The 23,560-nt window shown below is 41.4% G+C and overlaps 1 protein-coding gene and 1 long non-coding RNA gene across 7 annotated transcripts in view; one reads left to right on the forward strand and one right to left on the reverse strand.

Moving 5' to 3' along the window:
• The window catches only part of LOC116667688, a 58,819-nt gene that overhangs the window by 21,458 nt on the left and 13,801 nt on the right, over nucleotides 1-23,560 (forward strand). The window lies entirely within an intron of this gene.
• CHST11 (carbohydrate sulfotransferase 11) overlaps nucleotides 18,417-23,560 on the reverse strand; it is a 249,545-nt gene continuing 244,401 nt past the window's right edge. For all 4 annotated transcript variants that reach the window (XM_032493452.1, XM_032493451.1, XM_032493454.1 and 1 more), the window contains one exon: nucleotides 18,417-23,536. In XM_032493452.1, coding sequence (XP_032349343.1) covers nucleotides 22,682-23,536 — 855 coding nt within the window. In that variant the 3' untranslated portion in view covers nucleotides 18,417-22,681. The remainder of the gene's footprint in view (nucleotides 23,537-23,560) is intronic.

A 23,560-nucleotide genomic window follows, 5' to 3' on the forward strand; every position in this document is an offset into this window, starting at 1 on the left:
TCTTAGTAATATTTTTTTGACTATGTCTCTTCAGGTAACAGAAATAAAAGCAAAAATAAATAAATGTGACTACATCAAATTAAAAGGCTTTCACACAGAGAAGGAAACTCAACAAAACGAAAGGCTACCTGCTGAATGGGAGAAGATATTTTCAAAATAATATGTCTGATAAGGCATTAATATCCAAAATATACAAAGAACTCATACAATTCAACATCAGAAAATCAAACAGCCTGGATAAAAAAATGGGCAGAGGATCTTAATAGACATTTTTCTGAAGAAGACACACAGGTAGCCAGCAGGCACGTGGAAAGATGCTCAGTATCACTAATCAGGGAAGTACAAATCAAAACCACAATGAGATACCACCTCACACCTTCAGAATGGCTATTAGCAAAAAATAACAGATAGTAAGTGTTGGCCAGGGTGTGGAGAAAAGGGAACCCTCAGGCACTGCTGGTGGGAAGGTAAATTGGTGCAACTGTTGGGGAAAACAACGTGGTAGATCCTCAGGAAACTAAAAATAGAACTACCATATGATCCAGCAATCCCACTTGTAGGTATATACACAAAGAAAACAAAAACTCTAAGTTTCAAAAGATATATGTACCCCCACTGTTCATAGCAGTATTATTTACAACAGCTAAGATATAGAAGCAAAATAAGTGTCCGTTAACAGATAAATGGATGAAGATGTGATGTGAGTACACACACACACACACACACACACATATACAGACACAATGGAATATTACTCAGCCATAAAAAAGAACAAAATCTTGCCATTTGCAACAACATAAATGGATATGGAGAGTATTATACAGAGTTATAGATACAGAGAACAAACTGGTGGTTGCCAGAGGAGAGGGGAGTAGAGAGGAAGGGAAAGAAATAGAGGAAGATTAAGAGGTACAAACTTCCTATTGAAAAATAAACGAGCCACAGGTATGAAATGCACAATGTAGGGAATATAGTCAATAACTGTGTAGTCTTTGTATGGTGACAGATCATAATTAGACTTACTGTGGTGATCATTTTGAAATGTACAGAGATGTCAAACCACTATGTAACAGGAGCTAACATAGTGTTGTAGGTCAGTTATACTTCAAACAAATAAGCAAGCTCATAGAAAAAGAGATCAGATTTGTGGTTACCAGAGGCTGCAGGAAAATGAGACCAGTATTTGCAGTCATGCAAAGAAACAATGAGTGTTGGAAATGATAAAGGTATGGGTAAATATTAAACATTTCCCCCATTTTTTATTTCTTTAAAGGATGATTGATAAATCAAAACTAATAAGATACTGTATAGTTTCTGACATGCAGAACAAAATGTATGACAACAATTGTAAAAAGGAAAAGAAAAGTAAATAAAAGTAATCTGTTGTGGGGTTCTCACACAAAATGTACAAAGAGTATAATATTTTTTGAAGATAGGCTGTAATAAATTAAAAGCTGCATATTAGCATTAATTTAGCATTAAATCCTAAAGCAGTCACTGAGAATAACAAGCAAAGGAGTAGCTAATAACTCAAGAGTAGAGAAAAAATGGAATCATTAAAAAATCAATTCAAGAAAAGAAAGGGCGAGAAGAAAAAGGAAGAAAGATAAGACAATAAAAAACAAATGACAAGATAGTAGCTTTAAACCCAACAATATCAATAATTACATTCAACGTAAATAGTCTAAATAATAAAAATGCAGGAGTTGTTCAAGTAGATTAAATTAAATACTATCATTAAAAGGCAGGGATTGTTAGATTTAAAAAGATCCATTTATGTGCAGTCAACAAAGAGCACTACTTTAAATATAGATACAGATAGGTTAAAAGTAAAAGAAAAGGAAAAGATATACAGTGCAAACTCTGAAAAAAGAAAATTAGAATAGCTGTATTAGTATCAAAGTAGACTTTAGAACAAGAAATATTAATGACAAATAGGACTTTTCATAGTGACAAAGGGTTAATCATCAAGAGAACATAATAGTAATAAATGTGTATGTACCTAATTTTAAAAGCTTCAAAATATGAAGCAAAAACTGATAGAACTTCAAGGGGAAATAGATAAACTCACAATTATAATAGGGGACTCTAACCCCTTTCTCAATAATTAATGAAACAATAAATAGAAGGCTTGAACCTCATTGTCAGCCAGCTCAACCTGGTTGATGGTTATAGAACTCTCCACCTAGTAATAGCAGAATACATGTATTTTTAAGATACACAGAGAACATACGTCAGGATTGGCCCTATTCAGGGCTACAAAACAAATCCAAGTAAATTTTAAAGGATTGAAATCGTACAGTTATGTTTTTCTGGCCATAATGGAATTAAACTAGAAATAAATGACTGGAAAATAGGGGAAACTCCCAACATATTTCTAACTAACCCATGAATCAAAGAAGAAATCACAAGGAAAACTAGGAAATACTTTGACCTGAATGAAGATGGAAACACAACTTACCAAAGTGTATGGAATGCAGTTCAAGGGGGAGTTAGAAGGAATATGATAGCTTTAAGTACTTGTATTAGTAAAGAAGAATAGATGTAAATTAGTATTTTTAGGTACCACTGAAAACTAGAAAAAGAAGACTACATTAATCCCAAGGCAAGAAGAAAATAAAATAATAAAGATGAGAGCACAAATCAATGAAATTGACAACAGAAAACAACAGAGAAGAATTAATGAAACTAAATTAATGAAATTGATAAATTTCTAAGAGAAGACACCAATCACCATAATAAAAGGGGATTTAATACATATCCAAAAACATTAAAGTAATAAAGGAATATTACGGACAGCTTTATGCCAATAAATTTAACAACTTAGAGGAAATGGATGTACCTCTTAAAAGGTATAAACTATCAAAACTCAGTCAAGAAAAATGATAATTTAAGTATCCAAGTATCTATTTTTAAAAAGACTTTATAATTAAATGTCTTCCTACAATGAAAATTCAAGGTTCAGATGGCTTCACAGGTAAGTTCTACTTAACATTTGAGGGGGAAATAATACAATTTGTACACAGATTCTTCCAGAAAAAAGAAGAAGTCATGTTACGAGGTCAGCATTACCCTGACACCAAACGAGGTGAAGACATTATGAAAAGAGAAAACCACAGGACAATATTTCCCATGAACATAGATGCAGAATCCCTAATAAAATAGCCGATCGGCCACCTCAATTTGCTAACAAAGGGCATCCACAAAAGGCTTGCGGCTGCCATTGCACTCTTTAACCAAAATTGAATGCTTTCCTCTTAACCACTTCCATTAAACCTTGTATTGGAGGCCACAGCCAGGGTAATTGAAAAAGAAAACATACCCGAGGAAATTATACTTACGTGAATTCAAGGCTTACTACGAAACTACCGTAATTAAGTCAGTGTGCTATCAGCATGAAGGTAGGCATACAGATCGATGGAACGGAATAAAGAGGCTGGAAAGTTATACATGTGTGGTCAACTTTTGACAAAAGTACCAAGGTGAGAAAAATACAGTTCTTTCAACAAATGGCACTCGAAAAACTGGGTATCTGTATGGTCTTAACTATGCCCCTTACTTCATACCGTGTGCAAAATTAACTTTCAATAATGTAAGAGCTAAAATTATAACAACTCAATCAGAAAACACAGGAGAAAATCTTGGAGACTTCAGATTGGGCAAAGATTTCTTACATAGGATACAGCATGCCATAAAATAAAAATGGGTAAGTTGGGCTACAACAAGATTTAGAACTTTTGCTTTTTGAAAGACACCATTTAGAAAATGAAAAAGACAAGCCACAGATGAGGAGAAAACATTTGCAAAACACATTCCTGATAAAGGACTTTAATGCAAAATTTATAAAGAATTCTTACCAGTCAATAATAAGACAAATCAGGTTTTAAATGGGCAAAAAATTTGAAAAACAGTTCTCCAAAAAAGATATGTAAATGTATAGTTAAATCATATAAAGTGATAACCACACATAAATATGTAATTCATATATACCCAATGGAAAGAGTCAAATGAATCAGAAAACAATTTTGAGTGCAGTATTCACTGAAATGATTTAAAATGGTTTTTAAAAAAGCAAATATTTTTATAAAAGCTTCAATTCATTTAAATAGAGTGAATGGTCATTGATTTTGGTGACAGCCTGACAAATTTCCAGCATGCAGCTTGTGGCAACACCAAACATGTAAACTTGAAAGTGGAGAATACAGCTGTGACTCACATGAATATAATTTAAAGAGTTGGCAAAATTTCAGAGAGGATGGCCCACTGACTCTTATCTGGCTGATAACTTATAGCTCCAGGCTTATTTCTGTTAGAATAAAGGCAGTTCTTTGTTAAAGGAGCAGAGGAAAGAGGAGCAACCCTCGGTTCTGAAGAGATGACAGGCACTGTGCACTCCAAAGCACACAGTGTCTTTTCAGGAAGGAACTGGCATTTGGAACCCACTGCAGCTGCTGGAAACCTCCATCTGCAGAATAAGAAGAGCCCAGCAGAAGACGAGCCCAGCAGCAGACCATCCCTGCCGTTTTGCTTTAGTTAGTGTTGTTTCAATCACAGATCCGTAGAGAATTCACTTGCTTTTGTTTTCCTGCAGTATTGCTGGGATTCTCTGTGTCTGCCAACAAGGCAGAAGTTGGTGGATGCTTCTAGCATGGGGTGCCTGGCTTTGGGCTAAGTTTTGTCAGTATATCCGGAGATTTGTCTGGAAATGTGCCGCTCAGGCCCGGGGACTAGCATTCTGTTACGGGAGACCCGCACAAAAGGCAGATCCTTGTGCCTCTTACGCATGTTTCTGTCCGAAAATGCACAGTGCCTGTGAGGGAGGGGCTTGGACTGTGTGTGGTGCAGCATCTGACGTAAAACGCTTCTTGGAACTAGTGTGATGCAGAGGAGCAGGAGGTTTGAACCTTGGTTCCCTCATGTACTTTACCTCTCTGAGTCTCAGTTTCCACATGTGTAAACTGAGGTAGTCAAGTTGACAGTTCTTGTCTGAAACCCTTGGATCAGATGTGTTTTAGAATTAAGAATTTTGCAAATTTTAGAAAAAAATAATGCTGGGCAAATAACATGTATTACCTAATACTTCAGCAGTGCATGGAGCTGCACCCCATAAGAAAATTAATTTATATTTACATTAGTATTTCTGCAGGAAAATGTAGGTGTATTCACAGTAAATGGAATAAATAAAGACTATAATTAATCCATGTTAGCTAAGGTTGGGTTTTGCTGTCAAGTGAGCTTACTGCCAATCTATGGAAAAACTTTTGGTTTTCAGGGTGTTGTAGATTTAAAAACCACAGATAAGGCAGCGTGGAACTGTACTATATGTAGGGCCACTGCTAGGCCTTAGGGGTTTTGTGCATGTTAGAACAGTACACCTTTTGGGTGGTCACAGCCCCTCTGTGGATAACTTGGCAATCAGGGTAAGAAAAACACATCTCTTTTTTCAGGTTAAATGTCGGGTGTCAGCCCCATCCTTGGCCAGGCACCTCAGACTGTGTCTTGTTCTCCAGACCAGTGCTTCTCTACATGTGAATCGTGTGGCTTCTTAAGATGTAGGAGGGCTGGTGCGGGGCCTGAAACACTGTTTCTACCAAGCGCCCAAGTCATATTCATGTTGCTGGTTCAGGGACCACACTTTGCGTAGTGAGGTTCTAAGACCCACTTACCTATCTTTCCTTGGATGTCTCACATTAACTGAATTCACAGTGTCCCATACCGAAGTTGTGCCCTTCCCAGACACCTGCTTCTGAATACCTGGCCTCCATTAACGGCCCCAGTCTCCACTTACTGTATCCCAACCTGGGAATACGCTCCTCCTCCTTGCCTCATTTTCCTCCTCCTCATCCACACATCCATTTAGCTACTAAAAGCCACAGATTCTACCCTCTTAATATTTCTCCCGTTCAGGGTTTCCCAACCTTAGCATTTTTGAGGCAGACAGTTCTTTGTTGTGGATGTCTGTCCACCTAGGGGGTAAAATCACCGCTGCTCCAAACCCTCACCTCTTCTCTGTTCCTCCAGCAATGGACTTGGATCACTTCTTTCCCCGGGGTGGAAATGTGAATGTTTTGACTATTTTATAACTACTTGTTAACATTTCTGTGTTCCCCACTGAATTATGAATTCTAAGAATCCCTGTATTCTCAGCATCCTGCATGGGGGTCTAACATAGGCAGATGCTCAACACATATTTGAATGAATGAATGAACGAACGGCTCCTCAGACAGCTGCAGGTTCCTAGAAGGGATGGGGAAGCCCAGGACTTAGCTCACAGGAGATCTGCCCAGGGCTAGGAGTAACACGTGGACATGTCTGCAGGAAGCCTGACCACGCTGAGGGAGCTGTGAAGAACAGAGGCCTGATGGACACCTAGAGCTGTTTCTGCCCCAAGACTCTCCCACCTGCCCCTCAGCCTTTCTCTCTCTCTTTTTTTTTTTAAAATAGACTTTATTCTTTTAGAGCAGTTTCAGGTTCACAACAGAATTGAGCAGAAAATAGAGAGTTCGCTTATAGCCCTCCCCACCCACACATACATACTCCCCTACCCTCAACATCCCTCATCAGTGTGGCAGATTTGGTACAATCGATGAACCAACATGGACACATTATTATCAACCAAAGTCCATAGTTTACATTAGGGCTCACTCTTGATGTTGTACATCCTGTGGGTTTGACAAATGCATAATGACATGTAGCCACCACTATAGTATCATACAGAGTGATTTCATTGCCCTAAAAATCCCTTGTACAGCCTTTCTCTCTTGACCTGTTTTTGTTTGGCCTCTCTACACTGCTTAGAAGGGTCATTTGTCCTACTGCTGCTCACCCAGGGTGCGCTGCACGACATTGCTACGTGAGCAGCTGCTTGAACACAACATCTTCATCCTGAGTGGCGGCCCTTGAAACTTCATTTGAGGCTGATGTCTGAAGCCCAGGTTAGCTTGTCTGTCCAGACCATCAGACTATTTATGGCTTATGTGTTCCATTTCGTCAGACTCCCAGCCTCCTCTGAGACCCCAGTTTGAATTTCACTTTTGCCATTTGGCTTTTATTCAACCATTTTTTTTTTATTCAACCATTCTGAATAGTTTGTCCAAATTTGTTGATAATTAGTCCAGCTGTTTTGGTAAGATACTATAATAGATAATAGAAAATCTAAATATTGGTCTGGGCTCCAATTCCTGATACAGAGCTCCTCAAACTTTTGTAACTTCCTAACTAGTCAGAATACTAGCAGCATCTTGGATTCTAAGAGTTGGTCTTTGACCCGAGTTCCTGACACAGAGCTCCTGAATCTCTTGGAATTTTCGGGGTAATAGCAGTGTCTTTTGTTCTAATGACATGACTCTTGGTGAGAAGGCTGATCACCAGAAAGACCAAGCCATGATTGTAAGCTTGGAATTTTCACCACTCCCCACCCCAACCCATTCTCCAGAGAGGGGTTGAGGGGCTGGAAATGGAATTAATGATCGATCATGCCTACATGACGAAGCCTCTGTAAGAATCCCAAAGTGCAGGATCTGGAGAGCTTCTGGGTTGGTGAACAGGTGAAGGTGCCACCCAGAGAAGACATGGAAGCTCCTAGCCCCTTTCTCATACCTTGTCCTGTGCATCTCTTCCATGTAGATGTTCATCTGCGTCTTTTATCATATCCTTATCTTTTTTTTTAACATTAAAAACAATTGAAGTACAGTCAGTTACAATGTGTCAGTTTCTGGTGTACAGCACAATGTCCCAGTAATGCATATACACATGTATTTTCTTTTTTTTTTTCATATTCTTTTTCATTAAAAGTTATTACAGGATATTGACTATAGTTCCCTGAGCTATACAGAAGAAACTTGTTTTTTAAAAACTATTTTTATACATAGTAGCTAACATTTGTAAATCTGAAACTTCCAAATTTATCCCTTCCCACCTTCTTTCCCTGGTAACCATAGATTGTTTACTATGTCTGCAAGTCTGTTTCTGTTTTGTAGATGAATTCATAGTGCCTTTTTTTTTTTTGATTCCACATATAAGTGATATCATATAGTATTTTTTCTTTCTGGCTTACTTCACTTAGAATGACAATCTCTAGGTCCATCCAGTTTCCTGCAAATGACATTATTTTATTCTTTTTTATGGCTGAGTAGTATTCCATTGTATAAATATTCCACAACTTTTTATCCAGTCATCTGTTGATGGACATTTAGGTTGTTTCCATGTCTTGGCTGTTGTAAATAGTGCTGCTATGAACATTGGAGTGCATGTATCTTTTTGACTTAAGGTTCCCTCTGAATATATGCCCAGAATTGGGATTGGTGGATCATATGATAGGTTTATTTTTAGTTTTTTGAGGAATCTCCATTCTGTTTTCCCTAATGGCTGCACCAAACTACATTCCCAACAGCAGTGTAGGAGTGTTTCCTTTTTTCCACACCCTCTCCAGCATTTTTTGTTTGTGGACTTCTGAATGATGTCCATTCTCACTGGTGTGAAGTGATACCTCTTTGTAGTTTTGATTTGCATTTCTCTGATAATTAGCAATACTGACCATTTTTCATGTGCCTGTTGGCTATTTGTACATCTTCATTGGAGAATTGCTTATTTAGATCTTCTGCCCATTTTCGGATTGGGTTGTTTGTTTTTTCTTAGTAAGTTGTATGAGCTGTTTATATATTCTAGAAATTAAGCCTTTGTCAGTTGCATCATTTGCAAATGATGTTTTCTCCCATTCCGTAGGTTGTCATTTTGTTTTGCTTATGGTTTCCTTTGCTGTGCAAAAGCTTATAAGTTTAATTAGGTCCCATTTGTTAATTTTTGCTTTTATTTCTCTTGCCTGGGTAGACTGCCCTGGGAGAACATTGCTAAGATTTATGTCAGAGAATGTTTTGCTTATGTTTGCTTCTAGGAAGTTTATCATGTCTTGTCTTATATTTAAGTCTTTAAGCCATTTTGAGTTTATTTTTGTGTTTGATGTGAGGGAGTATTCTAACTTTATTGATTTACATGTAGCTGTCCAGTTTTCCCAACACCACTTGCTGAAAAGACTGTCTCTTTTCAATTGTATATTCTTGCCTCCTTTGTCTAATATTGACTATAGATCTGTGGGTTTATTTCTGGGCTCTCTATTCTGTTTCATTGATCCATATGTCTGTTTTTATGCTAATACCATGCTGTTTTGGTGACTGTACATCTGTAGTATTGTCTGAAGTTTGGGAGGGTTATTCCTCTAACTTTGTTCTTTTTCTTCAATATTGCTTTAGCAATTCTAGGTCTATTGTGATTCCATATAAATTTTAGGATTAATTGTTCTAGTTCTGTGAAAAATGTCCTGGATAATTTGATAGGGTTCACATTAAATCTGTAGATTTCTTTGGTTAGTATGGCCATTTTAGCAATATTGATTCTTCCAGTCCAAGATCATGGGATATCCTTCTATATCTTCACGTCATCTTTAATTTTCTTAATCCATGTTTTGTAGTTCCCCATATGTAAGTCTTTCACCTCCTTGGTCAGATATATTCCTAAGTATTTTACTGTTTTGGATGCAATTTTAAAAGGGATTTTTTTTTTTTTTTTACTTTCTTTTCCTGCTAATTCATTGTTAGTATAAAGAAATGCAACAGATTTTTTAATGTTAATCTTGTATCCTGCTACCTTGCCAAATTGTTTTATCAGCTCTAGTAGGTTTTGTGTGGAGCTTTTAGGGTTTTCTGTATATAGTATCATGTAATCTGCATATGGTGACAGTTATACCTTTTCTCTTCCAATTTAGATCCCTTTTATTTCTCTCTCTTGCCTGATTGCTGGCGTTAGGACTTCCAAGACTGTTGAATAGAAGTGGTGAGAGTGGGCATCTTGTCTTGTTCCAGATTTTAACGGGAAGGCTTTCAGCTTTTCACCATTGAGTACTGTGCTGGCTGTGGGTTTGTCATAAATAGCTGTTATTATGTTGAGATATGTTCCCTCTATTCCCACTTTGGTTAGAGTTTTTATCATAAATGGGTGTTGAATTTTATCAAATGCTTTTCCTGCATCTGTTAAGATGATCATGTGATTTTCGTCCTTTCTTCTGTTGATGTGGTGTATCACATTGATTGATTTGCATATGTTGAACTGTCCTTGTGTCCCTGGGGTGAATCCAACTTGATCATGGTGTGTGATCTTTTCTTATGTGCTGTTGGATTCTGTTTACTAATATTTTGTTGAGGATTTTTGCATCTATGTTCATCAGTGATATTGGCCTGTAATTTTCTTTTTTGGTAGTGTCTTGTGTGATTTTGTTATCAGGGTGATGGTGGCTTCATAGAATGAGTTTGGGAGTACTCTGTCCTTTTCAATCTTTTGGAAGAGTTTGAGAAGGATGGATATGAGTTCTTTCTATGTTTAGTAGAATTCCCCAGTGAAGCCATCTGTCCTGGACTTTTGTTTGTAGGGAGGTTTTTTATTGCTGACTCTGCTTCATTTCTAGTGATTGATCTGTTCAAGTCATCTGTTTCTTCTTGATTCAGTTTTGGTGGACTGTATATTTTCAGAAAGTTGTCCATTTCTTCTAGGTTGTCCAATTTATTGCCATATATTTGCTCATAGTATTCTCTTATGATTTTTGTATTTCTGTAGTGTTGATTGTAATTTCTCCATTTTCCTTTCTTATTTTGTTTATTTGTGTTCTCTTTCTTTTTTTCTTGGTGAGCCTAGCCAGAAGTTTGTCCATTTTGTTTACTTTTTAAAAAAAACCAGCTCTTGATTTGATTGATTTTTTTCTGTTGTTTTTTATCTCTGTTTTATTTATTTCCTCTCTGACCTTTATTATTTCCTCCCTTCTGCTGACTTTAGATTTTGTTTGCTCTTCTTTTGCTAATTCTTTTAGGTGGTAGTTTAGGTTGTTTACTTGAGATTGTTGTTTTTTGAGGAAGGCCTATATCTCTATGAACTTCACCCTTAGGACTGCTTTTGCTGCATGCCATAGATTTAGTGTGATTGTGTTTTCATTGTCATTGTCTAAGGTATTCTTAAATTTCTTCTTGATTTAATGGTTGACACATTGATTTTAAGTAGCATGTTTAATCTCCATGCTGTCATTTTTTTCCTCCTCTGTTTTTCTGTAGTTGATTTCTGGTTTCATGCCACTGTGGTCAGAGAAGATGCTTGAAATAATTTCTATCCTCTTAAATTTGTTGAGGCTTCTTTTGTGCCTGGGTATGTGATATATCCTCGTGAATGTTCCATGAGCATGTGAAAAGAATGTATATTCTGTTTTGGGGGGATGTAATGTCCTAGAAATATCTACCAAGTCCAACTTTTCTATTGTATCATTTGGTATCTCCATTGCCTTGTTGATTTTTTGTCTGGGATAGCTGTCCAATGATGTTAGTGGGGTGTTAAAGTCTCCTACTAGTATTGTGTTCCCATTAATTTCTCCCTTTATGTCTGTTAGTATTTGTTTGATATATTTAGATGCTCCTATATTGGGTGCATATATGTAAATGAGTGTAATATCATCATCTTGTATTGCTCCTTTAATCATTATATAGTGTCCTTCTTTATCTTTCTTTATGGCCTTTGTTTTAAAGTCTGTTTTGTCTGAAATCAGTATTGCTGTTCCTGCTTTTTTTGTCATTTCCATTTGCATGAGGTATCTTTTTCCATCCTCTCACTTTCAATCTATGTGTGTCCTTCTCCCTAAAGTCGGTCTCTTGTATGTAGTATATTGTAAGTTCTTGTTTTATTATCCAATCTGCCACTCTGTGTCTTTTGATTAGAGCATTTAGTCCATTGACATTTAAGGTAATTATTGACAGATGTTTAAGTTTATTGTCATTTTGGACTTAATTTTCTAGTTGATTTGGCATTTCCTCTTAGTTCCTTTCTTCTTCTTTTTCTTTTTGTGGTTTGATAATTTTCTTTTGTATTATTTGGTTTCCTTTTGGTTTTTGTGACTCTATTGTATGCTCTTGATTTGTGGTTACCTTGGTTTTCAAGTATATTAACACATTACTTTATCTGTTTGCTTTAAATTGGTAGTCATATAAGCTCAAACACATCCTAAAAAGAACAAGAAAAAGAAAAAAAAAATCTATATTTTCTTCCTCCCCTCTTCCACCTTTAATGATTTTGATGTCCTCTTTTACATCTTCATGTTTATTCTGTTGCAACTCGTAGTTATCACATTTGCAATTTTGGTTTTCCCCTTTCTGTAGTGTCCTGCTTCTTTTATATTTAGAGTAGACCTTTCAGTATTTCTTTTAGTATCAGTTTAGTATTGCTGAATTCTTTTAATTTTTTCTTGTCTGTGAAATTCTCTCTCTCCTTCTATTCTAAAGGATAGCCTTGTCAGATAAGAGTATTCTAGGTTCAGCTTTTTCTCATTCTTTGAATATATCTTGCCGCTCCCTTCTGGCCAGCAGTGTTTGTGGGGAGAAATCAGCTGAAAGCCTTATGGGGGCTCCCTTGTAACTAACTCTTTGTTTTTCTCTTGCTGCCTTTAGAATCATATCTTTATCTTTAACCTTGGCCATCTTAATTATAATACATCCTGGTGTAGGTCTATTTGGATTCTTCTTGTTGGGGACCCTCTGTTCTTTCTGTACTTGGATATCTGATTCCTTCTTTAGGTTTGTGAAGTTTTCAGTCATGATTTCTTCAAATTCCTTTTCAATCCCCTTTGCTCTTTCTTCTCCTTCTGGGACCCCTCTTCTGCATAGGCTGGCACACTTTATATTATCCCACAGGTCCCTTATATTGCTGTCATTGGTTTTTACTTGCTTTTCTGATTGACTTCTGCTGTCTGTCTTCTCAGTCACTTATTCGTTCCTCTGCATTATCTAGTCTGCTTTTGCCTGCCTTTAGCTTGGCTCTTATCTCAGCCATTGAGGTTTCTGTTTTTAATTGGCTCCTCTTATAGTTTCTATTTCTGTTTCATAGTATTCTCTGTCTCTATTCATAGTCTCTCTTATTTCCTTCAGTGCTTTTATCACCCCCTTTTTAAAGTCATGATCTAGTAGACTGTTGAAATCTATCATTGTTCATTCTTGAGGGGACTTCTGTTCTTTTAATTAGGAGTAGTTCGTCTGCTTCTTTATTTTACTTATATCTCTGTGCCACTATGGATTATGGAGCATCAGTTATCTACTCTGGTCTTGAAGGGCTGGTTTGGTTTTGTTTTTTTAAAGAGGATGTGTTCCTGTGTAGACTGTGAGCCCATTATAGTTTTGTTGCGAGGTCTGTTTTAACATGGATGGTTGCCACATCTTTCTTCCATGTGTGTTGGCTGTTGTCCCTTTGATTGGGGATGTGGCTGGTGTTGTGGTGATCAGAGCTTGCCCTGGTTGTAGAGCAGGGCCTCCTTTTTGTTCTGTGGTTGTCACAGCCCTGACAGGGGCTGGGCCTGTTCTCTTTTTGTTGGAATGGAGGCTTCCAGACCCATTTCTGAGCTGTGGTGCGTGGTAGGTGGGGTGGAGTGCTTTAAGTACTCTTTGTTGACTCTGCCCTTGTCCCTGCTTTATCCGTGGGAGTGTCAGTGCTCTGCTTTGGTGTCCCCCAGGTTCTCTGCCCTCTGAGCTACCAGCGCAGTTACACTGACTTCTGGGTCGTGCACCTGGATCGCTGCACACTATCGGGTCAGCCCCATCCCCAGCACCAAATGCTCCGCCAGTAGAGCCCCCAGCCCTGTGGCGATTGTGTGTTCGTGCTACTGGGTCAGCTCCATCCCCAGCGCATCGTCTGTGAATGGTAGGCAGGCCTGCTGAAAATTCTGCACCAGCCCTCACCCCTGCTGTGTGCCACAACTCTCCTCCTTGCTCTTTTGTCTTAGAGGCGTGGGTCCACAAAGGTATCCATTGAGCATAATGCTCCTCCCTGCCTGGAGCTGTAAACAAATCTCAGCCCCTCCTGTGAAGTTGCGGAGCCCCTGGGTTTGGATTCAGGTTTCAGCCCTACTTCTGCCTGCAGATATGGTGGCTATGGCTGAGCCTTGCCTCTCTTCTCCTGAGAAGGAGCCAGCGATGGTGCCATGGGTCTGCGGAGACAGAGGCTACAGCCCAGCCACCTTGTGCCCCTCCCCTCAGTGCATACCAGCAGTGTTGCTTTTTTCTTTTTTTGTGGGGTGGGAGCCAGGCTATTCTGTTCTGTATACACTCCCAGCCATGGCACGCAGCACACTCCAGCCCCCTGAGGCTGCCTCTGCACAGTCGGCCCCAGCATTCCTCCTGGCTCCAGCAGCCTGTCCCTTCCCACCCTGGCCAGCTTGTGTCTAGGGCTGGGGATCACAGGGACCCTTTTTCTGGTTTCTCTCAATCTTGTTGGCCGAGCTGCTGTGCACTTGTCTGAGCCTCGGAGGTTCCCCGTCCATCCCCGCTGACCTCTCCATTGGAGAGGGGGACATCCCAGCATAAGAGCGCTATTCCTCCTTTGCCACTCCCTCCCTTCGGGACAGGTCTCACTGTAATTTCCTTTTTCTTATTCTTTTTTTTCTCCTACCAGATTTGTGAGGAGTCTTGTCTTTTGAAGAAGGTGATGTTCTGTCAAAGTTCAGCAGGTGTTCTGAGTGAATGGATGGGTTGGTGGATGTCTCTTGGTGTATTCATGGGAGAGGGTGAGCTAAGAGGGTCCTTCTACTCCGCCATCTTGGTCCCTCCCCCATATCCTTTTATCAAATTCTTTTATAAGAAATTTGTAAACAATAAGGACACTGTTTTCCTGAGTTCTGTGGATCACTTTAGCAAATATATTGAACCTGAGGGAGGAGTTGTGGGCACGTCTGATGTGTAGCACAAGCAACAACCTGGCCTTGGGGTGATCAGTCTTGTAGGACTGAGCCCTTAACCTGTGGGATCTGATGTTATGTCCAGGTAGATGGTGTCAGAATTGAGTTAAATTGGGACACCCAGTGATGTCGCAGAGAATTGTCTGTTGTGGGGAAACCACCCCTCTTCCCTCATCTGGCATTAGAAGTGTTGAGTGTGACAGTGGTGTGAGGGGAAAGGAGAAACACAGGAGGGGAACTGAGTGGTTCCTAGCTCAACAACACAGGGAGGAACTCAACTTACTTAGATGGATCATCTAGTTTCTGTGACTATTTTAGGGTAAAGTTTACCCTTTTAGTCTTCCTGCTCTCTTGTTTTATCCTGTCTTTGTTTCTTTCAGCTGTATTTCATCAGCTTTTGCCACGTTGGCTAAAGTTTAATGTCTCTCCATGTCTGCTTGTAGCATCATTACCCCCAGGGTTTAGACTTCTGGTCCCCTCCCCTGTTGGCCCATCAGTGATACTGATTCCAACAAGCTAGAGAGTCAACCAGATGTGGGTTTGAATCCTGGCTCTGCCACTTATTAGATGAGTAATTTGGGGCAAGTTATTTAAGCATTCCAACCACCTGCTTTCTTATCTGTAAAAAGAGTAAAAAATATCTACCTTGTTGGTTGTTGTGAAGATTGAATGGAAAGCATTTAACACAAGTCATATAATAAACTATATGAATTAGTAAAATTTAGCCACTTTCGTGGTCAGCTTTGTTTATGAACCCATATACTTTTGGAAAAGACTACAGTAAAAGCAGACACTTCCAAGCCACCTGCAGTTGATTCTGTACTTCTTGTACTGAGAAGCTCAGTGTTCAGGCATCATTACTGTAGTCACAGGTCCTTCTTACTTCGTTGCTTCCTCAGGCATCTGTCCTTCATCCTGTGGCCAGTTTGGTTCCAGGCACAGAGTTGTTTCTGGCTGGATCTCTCAGGTAAAGCTCCAAGGCTGGACGTGGCCACAAAAAAATCTCCTCTGGCTGCCGGCTGGTCCAAACCCACAGGAGATCCAAAGCCCTTGCTGTTCTCCCATAACCAGACGCTCTATTATTTTTAAAAACAAATATTGAAAAATAAAAGGCAGATTAATACAGAGACTTTCGTTCCAGTCTCTTGTATTTCAAATTAATGGAGGTTTGTAGAAATTTGGAGCCTGTGTATCCTTGGAAGACCATTTGGAAAGTGGAGTGTAAACTCTGGTTCCGCCCATCTTACATCTGGGTGTAGAGTCATTTCTTTTCTGAGGCTGCTTCTACCTTTTTCTTTTTCCTTATTTCTTCCATCTTAAGGCAACAGCATTGGAATGAAATTAATCCCCTCTTGGAAACACTTTTTACTTCCGTGGTACTGTCTAATTGCTCATTGACCTCTTTGGTGTGAAGCCACAAAGAGGCGCAGAGGAGGATTTGGGTAGCTCATTAGAGAAAGTCAACACTGGAGGTGCCAAGGTCTTCTAACTGAGTGGTTCTCAAACTGTTCCATAGAACCGCAGGGGGTCCCTTGAGGTCCACAGGCATTTTACAGAAAAAAGAGGCTCAGCTGGGCCTCCAACTATTCAATCACAATATCTCCGTTTCATCTATTTTACATATGAGTTCAGCACACAAAAAAACTTTTAAGAGACTCATTTTTCCCCCCAAAATTGAAAATGACAGATAGAGCTCAATTTGGTCATTTTACAGTTGAGGAAACTGAAACCCAAATAGGAAGGGATGATCTCTAGAGTACAAACAACTCCTTGGCGGATGAACTGCAGGTTTGCGATCTCAAGGGTTCTTATTTATCTCAACTTTGGCATAGGTCAGATGTTGCTGTTTCGCTTGTATCAGAGAGGACGGGACTGAGGTAGTATGTTTGTGAACGGTTCTCAGCCAGCTGCGTATCTGGAAACAGCAGGCTGCTCCCATTCTGACTGTTCTGTGGGTTGTTATGACATGAGGATGAAGCTGGTACCCGGAGAGGATGGTGGAGCAGGGAAAAGGCTGTTCGATTGGTTGATTTTTTCTCTCATGTCACTCTTGCTAGATTGTCCCTTTTTTGTTTTATACTGGAATTACCCTTCACCCCAGACCCAAGATGTCTGATAAACTCCCTATGGTGAACTGAATGTAGACCAGACCAGTCTTGAACTTCTTGTAAGTCATCCCAGGACCCCAGGGCCCATGGTGAAGCAGCAGGATGTGGGTACCTGGCTCTGCAAAGCTCAGAGTTGTGCAGGAAGGATTTTCCCAGAGTGCTTTTCTCCACCAAGCCCCCACGGTCTCTGCCCCCTTAGATGCGTTCTTGGTCAACGGCTTCTGGTCTTTTTGGATATCATGACTTTTTGAGAAAATACCTGAAGTGACTTTGGGGGGCTGTTATAAAATTGCCAATATTTTTACTTTCTAATATCAATTAACATCTGCCATTATGGAAGAATACCAAAATGCAGGAGAGACATAACTTCAGGAATGAGCACTCTTCCCAAGGAAGGACACTTTGGCGTTGAATATGAATGATTCTGCCTGGTGCTATTTTTGTTCCCTTAGTAGTGGATCAGTAATAACCTCTGGCCTTGGCTTGGTTTCTGTAGGTCTGAGTGTCAGCCTGAGGGCACCCGTGGCACCATCAGAAATAATGATTAGCTGGCCACACACAAGAGGGCATCTTAGTCTTACTCCAGGGGGAGTAAACTAAGACCCGGATATCCTCTTCCAGCCTTGCTTCACACTGATACGACAGTGTCCCAGACGAGACAGGGCCAGGCATGACAAACTCAGAGCCACTCACCACATTAGAGAGTAAGCACATGTCCCATTAATTTAAGAAAACTAAGCTCCACGGTCTGGCCATTTGCCAACCAGATGAGACCAGAGCAAGGACAGCGATGACACCAGAATGGGTGGGAGGTGAGCCACTGGTGGTCAGAACCAGTTGGTGAGCAGACACATTATACACCATATTGAAAGGTTGAAGAATGGGATGTATCTCCTCATCCAATATTCTCATGCTGATATGTTTACATAATATGTTTAGAGAAGTTAGGGTATGATAAAATGGAAAACCTTGCAGGTGATTTCTTCTCTGGCAAATAAACATTTTTTATCAGTAAAGTTAAAAAAAGTCCATCCATGGAACTGAAAAAAGCTATCTGAGACATCAGAAAGGGAATGGATTTGGAATTGGAAAACTGGGGCCTGGAGGGCAGGTCTGTAACTTCTGGGTAGTGGACAGTCATTCAGAGAGGCACGTCATTTAGTGCCACAAGCACAGGGGCTCTGCAGGCACAGGAGCCCAGGTTTGAATACTGGCCCTGCCACCAGTGTCCTTTAGTTTTCCAGGGCCTATTTCCTTATTTTTCACATGGGTAATGGCCTGTGTGATCATGGTGGGCCTTCTCATGCATTGATCTACAAAGAATTTATGGACAAAACAGAAATGAAGAAAGCTTCTATTCATCTGCTAAAAAGAAAGGGTTCGGATCTGTGGCGTTCTTTACCATGGCCAAGACTGCCAACAGGGTCTGCATCTCTGTCTGTCCCTCTCCATCCTTTGATGCACACGAGCAGGGCCCCCCACGTGCTAAGGAACACAGCCCACCCATCCCTACAGTCTTTTGTCAATGAGCCATGAACAAACCGTACACAGAGAGAAGCTTCTTTTTTTTCTTCAATTTAATTGAAGTTACTTAGAAAAATAATCAGGCTTGAATGGCTTTTCCTGGAGGAAGGTTCATGAACATTTTCACGCTTTTGTTGGCAATGTAGAATTTCAGCTTTCTTTCTTGAACAGTACAGTAAGATACAGAGAGAGTTTTCTACAACAAGCCTTCTACTGCATACGAATATGTAAAAAAAAAAAGTCACACTCCACAAAGATGTTAAATTATATGTCCATATGCCGTGATGAGCATGCTCATAAGAAAATAGTACGGGCAGCCCCTTCTGTACCCGACAAAGAGTAGGAGGCTGGCAGTTCGCCCGTTAATTGCCAAGGGTCAAGCTGGTTGTAGAAGATCCCGCTGCCTGCTCGTACGGTCCAGTTGGTTGTGATGGGAAAAGGCTGGAGGAAAGACTGGCTGTGGGAACTTGGGGGAGTGATGAGGGAGGTCAGTCCTGCTGACACGAGCGGGCAAGGGATTTCTGGTCACCAGGATCGCACAGAATGGGGCAGCTTAGACAGTGTGTGTTGGGGAGGACCAGGCTGTGAGAGATCTGCTCTGAGCACCACCCACCAGGGACAGAGTCCCTCGGTTTCTGGCCAGAACAGGGACTTTTGCAGTCACTACCTCAGCACTGGTCCAGACCCCACTAGCTAAGGGTGCGAAGGACTCGGCTTTTGTCCTGGGAAGTTTCTGCCAGCAGGGGTTAGACCCTTGTGCTTCCACATCTTTGCCACCAGGAGGACTGGTCCGACGGAAGTTTCTACTGCCCACTGCTCTCCTGCGCCAACCAGGTGAACAGGCAGGACAGGGAGGAAGGAAGGTCCCCTCTGAGACACCACAGGTCAGCAGACTGCCCTTCTTCCCAGACCAGCTGGGAGGCAGAGAGAGGGGCGTCTGGAGAAGCTGCAGGAATTCAAATCCTGTGGCTAATACTCTAGAGTTTTCCAACTAAACGGAGCACTTAAGCAGGAATATCCTTGTAAATACTACTCTGTACCTGGTTTTGAAAACACAGCAGCATCTCTGAAAAGTGGCTGAGAGATGGGACACCTGCCTGTACTTTTCTCCAGCTAAGCATGCAATAGAAAGCATTTTCCAAACAGTTTTCATTAAAAAATTTAAAAAAAAAGAAAGAAAAAATCCAAGAACTTTGTTTTCCAGGCACATTTTCACCCATAGATCCTTTTAAACCAAGGACACAGAGAACTTTCTACATTCTGCCAAACAGTTGAATCAAAAATTTTTTAATTTTTATGCCATTAGAAAATAAAATGTGAACACAAAACACAACAGGAGGAGAAAGAGCCCCTCACTGCAGAACCAGACTGCCGGGTCGTCCCCTGAAGGATACTCTTTCCCACTGGAGAGAGAGAAGGCATGAAAGAAGGCATCTGCACCGGGCACGGAGCGGCTCGCGCAGCTGATCAAAAACGGTACGCGACGCGGAAACACAAAACTTGGGACACCTACGTGAATTTCCACTTAAAAAACAAAAAGCACACAGTGAACAATTCCAAACTAGGGAATTGAAGGAGCAGTCGTCAAGCGATGAGCTGTCTCGGCTCGCTCTGAGCATCCTTAGGCTAGAACAGTAAGGGCACCAGCTGTACCTGTGCCTGTCCCCTCGGTCCTGCCCACACCACCCGAGACTCTTCTCCACTCCCTTTGGGAGGGAGGGGCCCGTGTAACATTCAGAATTAGAACCATCAGTGCTTAAGCAAAAGTTGAATTCATTTGGTGAAGTACCTCTGTTGCTGTAAACCAGGTGGAACTGTGGTGCTGTTTTATTTTGGGGAGGGAGAGGGGTGATCAAGGAAGCAGTTTTTATCCTTGAAGACCTCAGATATGCCCAAGCAAGGTAACCAAAGGATATCTGTGGAACCCTAGCTCTGTGAGATGATCTGCAAGGATAGAGGCATCCTGCTCACATAAGGTCAGGAAATGCTTGATTCAATCAGTGGTGCGCTTAGGGATTCCCAATGCACAGCACAATGTCAAGGCTCTGAAAAGTCCTGCAGAAAGGAAACTGACTTCACTTTGTTTCCCAAGGATATCTGACCACAAAACCTTTATTTTGCATCACACCGACTTGTCCCTAGAATCTGTGTTCTGTGAAGCACAGTATCAGGAAATGCTGGAAACCTGTTTCATCAGCAGAAGCCATGTTCCTGAGGACAGTGTCCCCTGACTGGAAATAGGATCCAGGGACAATTCCAGGGACAGCTGAAGTCTGTCACTTGGTAAAACACATTGCATAAACCTCTGTCCATCAAGGGTACAGTCGTTGTGCCCTTGGCAAAGGGGAGAGAGCATGGAAGAAGGTACACAACATTTTCGTAAATAGCCTCGACCACCCTCTCAAGTGCACGCCTCACTCACATTCAACAAAATAATTTCCTTGGTGAGACGTGGCGGCTGCTGCTCACTGAGCTGGCTGTGAGCTTTATGATACAATTTTAATAGTTTCTGTGAATAAATTATTCGTTTTTGTTTGTTTAGAATATTCTCATCTCTGTGCTATACACTGCATCAAAAACAAAACAAAGCAAAACTGACCCACACCCCATCCCACCCTCCCCATATTATTAGAACTATTATTATTATTTACAGTATCTGCTACTGACTCATTCCCTAGCTGTAAGAGGGATGTGGCTCAAACTTCAACCAAGGCATCAGAAATGGCTGGACATGAGAAGCGTGTTAATTAGCAAGGTGCGGGAAATGGAATGTTTCCAGCCTTCCAAAGTAAAGGAGCATGGATTATGATCACAGAAGGCTGTCCTTGCTGCTGACTGCCGGTGGTCGCAAAGGTGCCTGCGGTCTCTCGGCCTCTGAAGGACTTGGGAGGGGCTCTGCACGTGCATATGTGTACAAACACTCCACGTCTGAACTTCACAAGGAGTAAAAAATGCCAGACCCTTGCAAATCCTTGAATGTATGAGACCAGCCACAAAATTTCAACCTTTTACATGGCAAAGAATAGAAAACAACACTTCTGCCCAGAGACCTGAATGCTGGGCAGGAAATAACAGGAGGCGGCGGCTGGCAAATATTCCCCTTCCCTTACCCAAGGCAGACATCACCAGTTAATCACAGCACTCTTCCCTGCTGTGCCTGGCAAATCTCTTCTGGGGCTTAAAGGCAGATACTACCAATAAACTGGAGTGAGCACATGAGAGGAAACATTTTTGTCATCTCCTGTGTTGGGCTAGTGAGCTTGGATTACTCACCAAGTTAAGTGGCCTGCTCCAAGCATGTGATTTTCAAATTTGGGCCATAGAAAAATGCAAATTTGTAGGGGTCAGGGACCTTCTGGGGTTGTTCATGAAGAGTCCAAGCCTCACGGTAAGTCCATGAATTTCAGGGGTTTGCTGATTGTTGAGCTGGATACTCTGTGTCCCTGTAAAGCTTCTTGAGGGCCGAGATTATTGGTTTTGTTCACTGCTCTATCCACATATCTAGGCCGAGCACATAGTAGTTGCTTAATAAATAAAGCAACAGCCACTTCGCCTTCATCACAACTGGCACTGCCAGCTGGAAATTTCTGTAGAAAAGCCTATTCTATCAGACTGCTAATTCTGGTGGGAAATAAAAAAGCCACAATCAGCTCTCTCCTTGCAAAGATGGCTCTTTCCTTGGGTTAAAAAGAATCACTTTTTTTTTTTTTACAAAGTGTGAGGGACTTCGGGGTTGACTGAAATCGGTTTGGAATTAGTCCCTTGCAAAGATGGCTCTTTCTGTTTATTTCGAGCAGAATTTCCAGAATGTTGGCATCAACAGACATCACAATGGTTGTTATCACACAGTGACTCGCTGAGCGGTTCATAAGGAGAACATTTATGCCCCCACATGAGCTGTTGTAAGCATAGAACGAAACATAGATTTCTTCTCCAAAGACATTAGAATCTTGCTGCCACAGAAAGAAATCTGTACAGAGACCATGTTTAAATAACTATAAATAACATTAATTAGAATTTATGGGATGCGCGATTCCTGGACTTCACCAGAATGCAAAGAAACCTCTGAGACAGTGTTGCAGTATTCACGTCTAAAAACAAGGACACCCATCCTATTCCCCTGCAAAGACAGCCGTCTTTCCCTACTAAGGATTTTAAATAATTCTCACTATGCTGCTCGCAGCATCACCCCCAAAGAAATATTAATTTACAAAATAACCCAATATCCATATAATTCTTTTGACAAATAAAAATCTTAAATTAAAAAGCAGGATTCTCTCCCTCTCCCCACCCCCGCCCTTTATTCCAATTTCAGGTAGCTTGGCACTGAGTAATTGAACATTAAAAAATCGAGTTTGTAGACTTCATACAGCTGTGTCTGGTGCTCTGAGCTGATGTTCTGGAAGAACTCTGTGGTCATTTCGTCAGTAGTTCTCGTGGACTTGGCGTAGCTGGGGAACTTCAGGTAGCTGCCCACTCCCGCCAGCTGCAGGACGTAGTTGGAATCCTCCTCCAGCGTCTCGTACTTGCCCACGAGGTCGTAGTGGATGTGGCACGGGTGGCAGAGGGAGTAGACGGTCTGCCAGTGCTCGTTGAAGGGCTCCTCGCGCTGGGTGTGCGGGTCGATGAGGTACGCCACGAACTCCTCGAACTTGACATCGTCGCCTCTGCGCAGCGCCTCCTGCGTGGCGTTCTTGCGCTGCCGCTTGATGATCTTGGTGCCGTAGCGCTTGTGGAAGGAGGTGTTGTACTTCTGCGTGAACTTGTTCCGGTAGGCGGACACCAGCCTCTCGAAGGGCTCCCGGACGAACAGGAACTTCATGTAGCTTTTCAAGCGGTGGTTGATTTCGGGGATGCTGTATTGGTTCAGGGTCTTCAGGTTGGCCGAGACGTGCGCCTCGTTGGCCGGGATCTCCATGGGGTCGCTGTACTTCCCCCGCCCGGTCAGGACCATCATGAGCCGCTTCCAGTTGGTACACGCCACCTTGGGCACGTAGCAGTAGATGAGCTCGTGGTCCTCATCCACCACCAGGTGCTTCAGGTCGTTGGGGGTCAGCACCCGCCGCTTGCGGCTCATGGCGCTGTTGGCGCGGCACGTGTCTGTGACCTGGTCCCGCCGCATCTGGTGCAGGACGGCCGTGTTGGAGAGCTCCGGCTGCAGAGGGGACACAGAGGAATA

This window comes from Camelus ferus, chromosome 12 (genome assembly GCF_009834535.1).
Source record: "Camelus ferus isolate YT-003-E chromosome 12, BCGSAC_Cfer_1.0, whole genome shotgun sequence".
NCBI lineage: Eukaryota > Metazoa > Chordata > Mammalia > Artiodactyla > Camelidae > Camelus > Camelus ferus.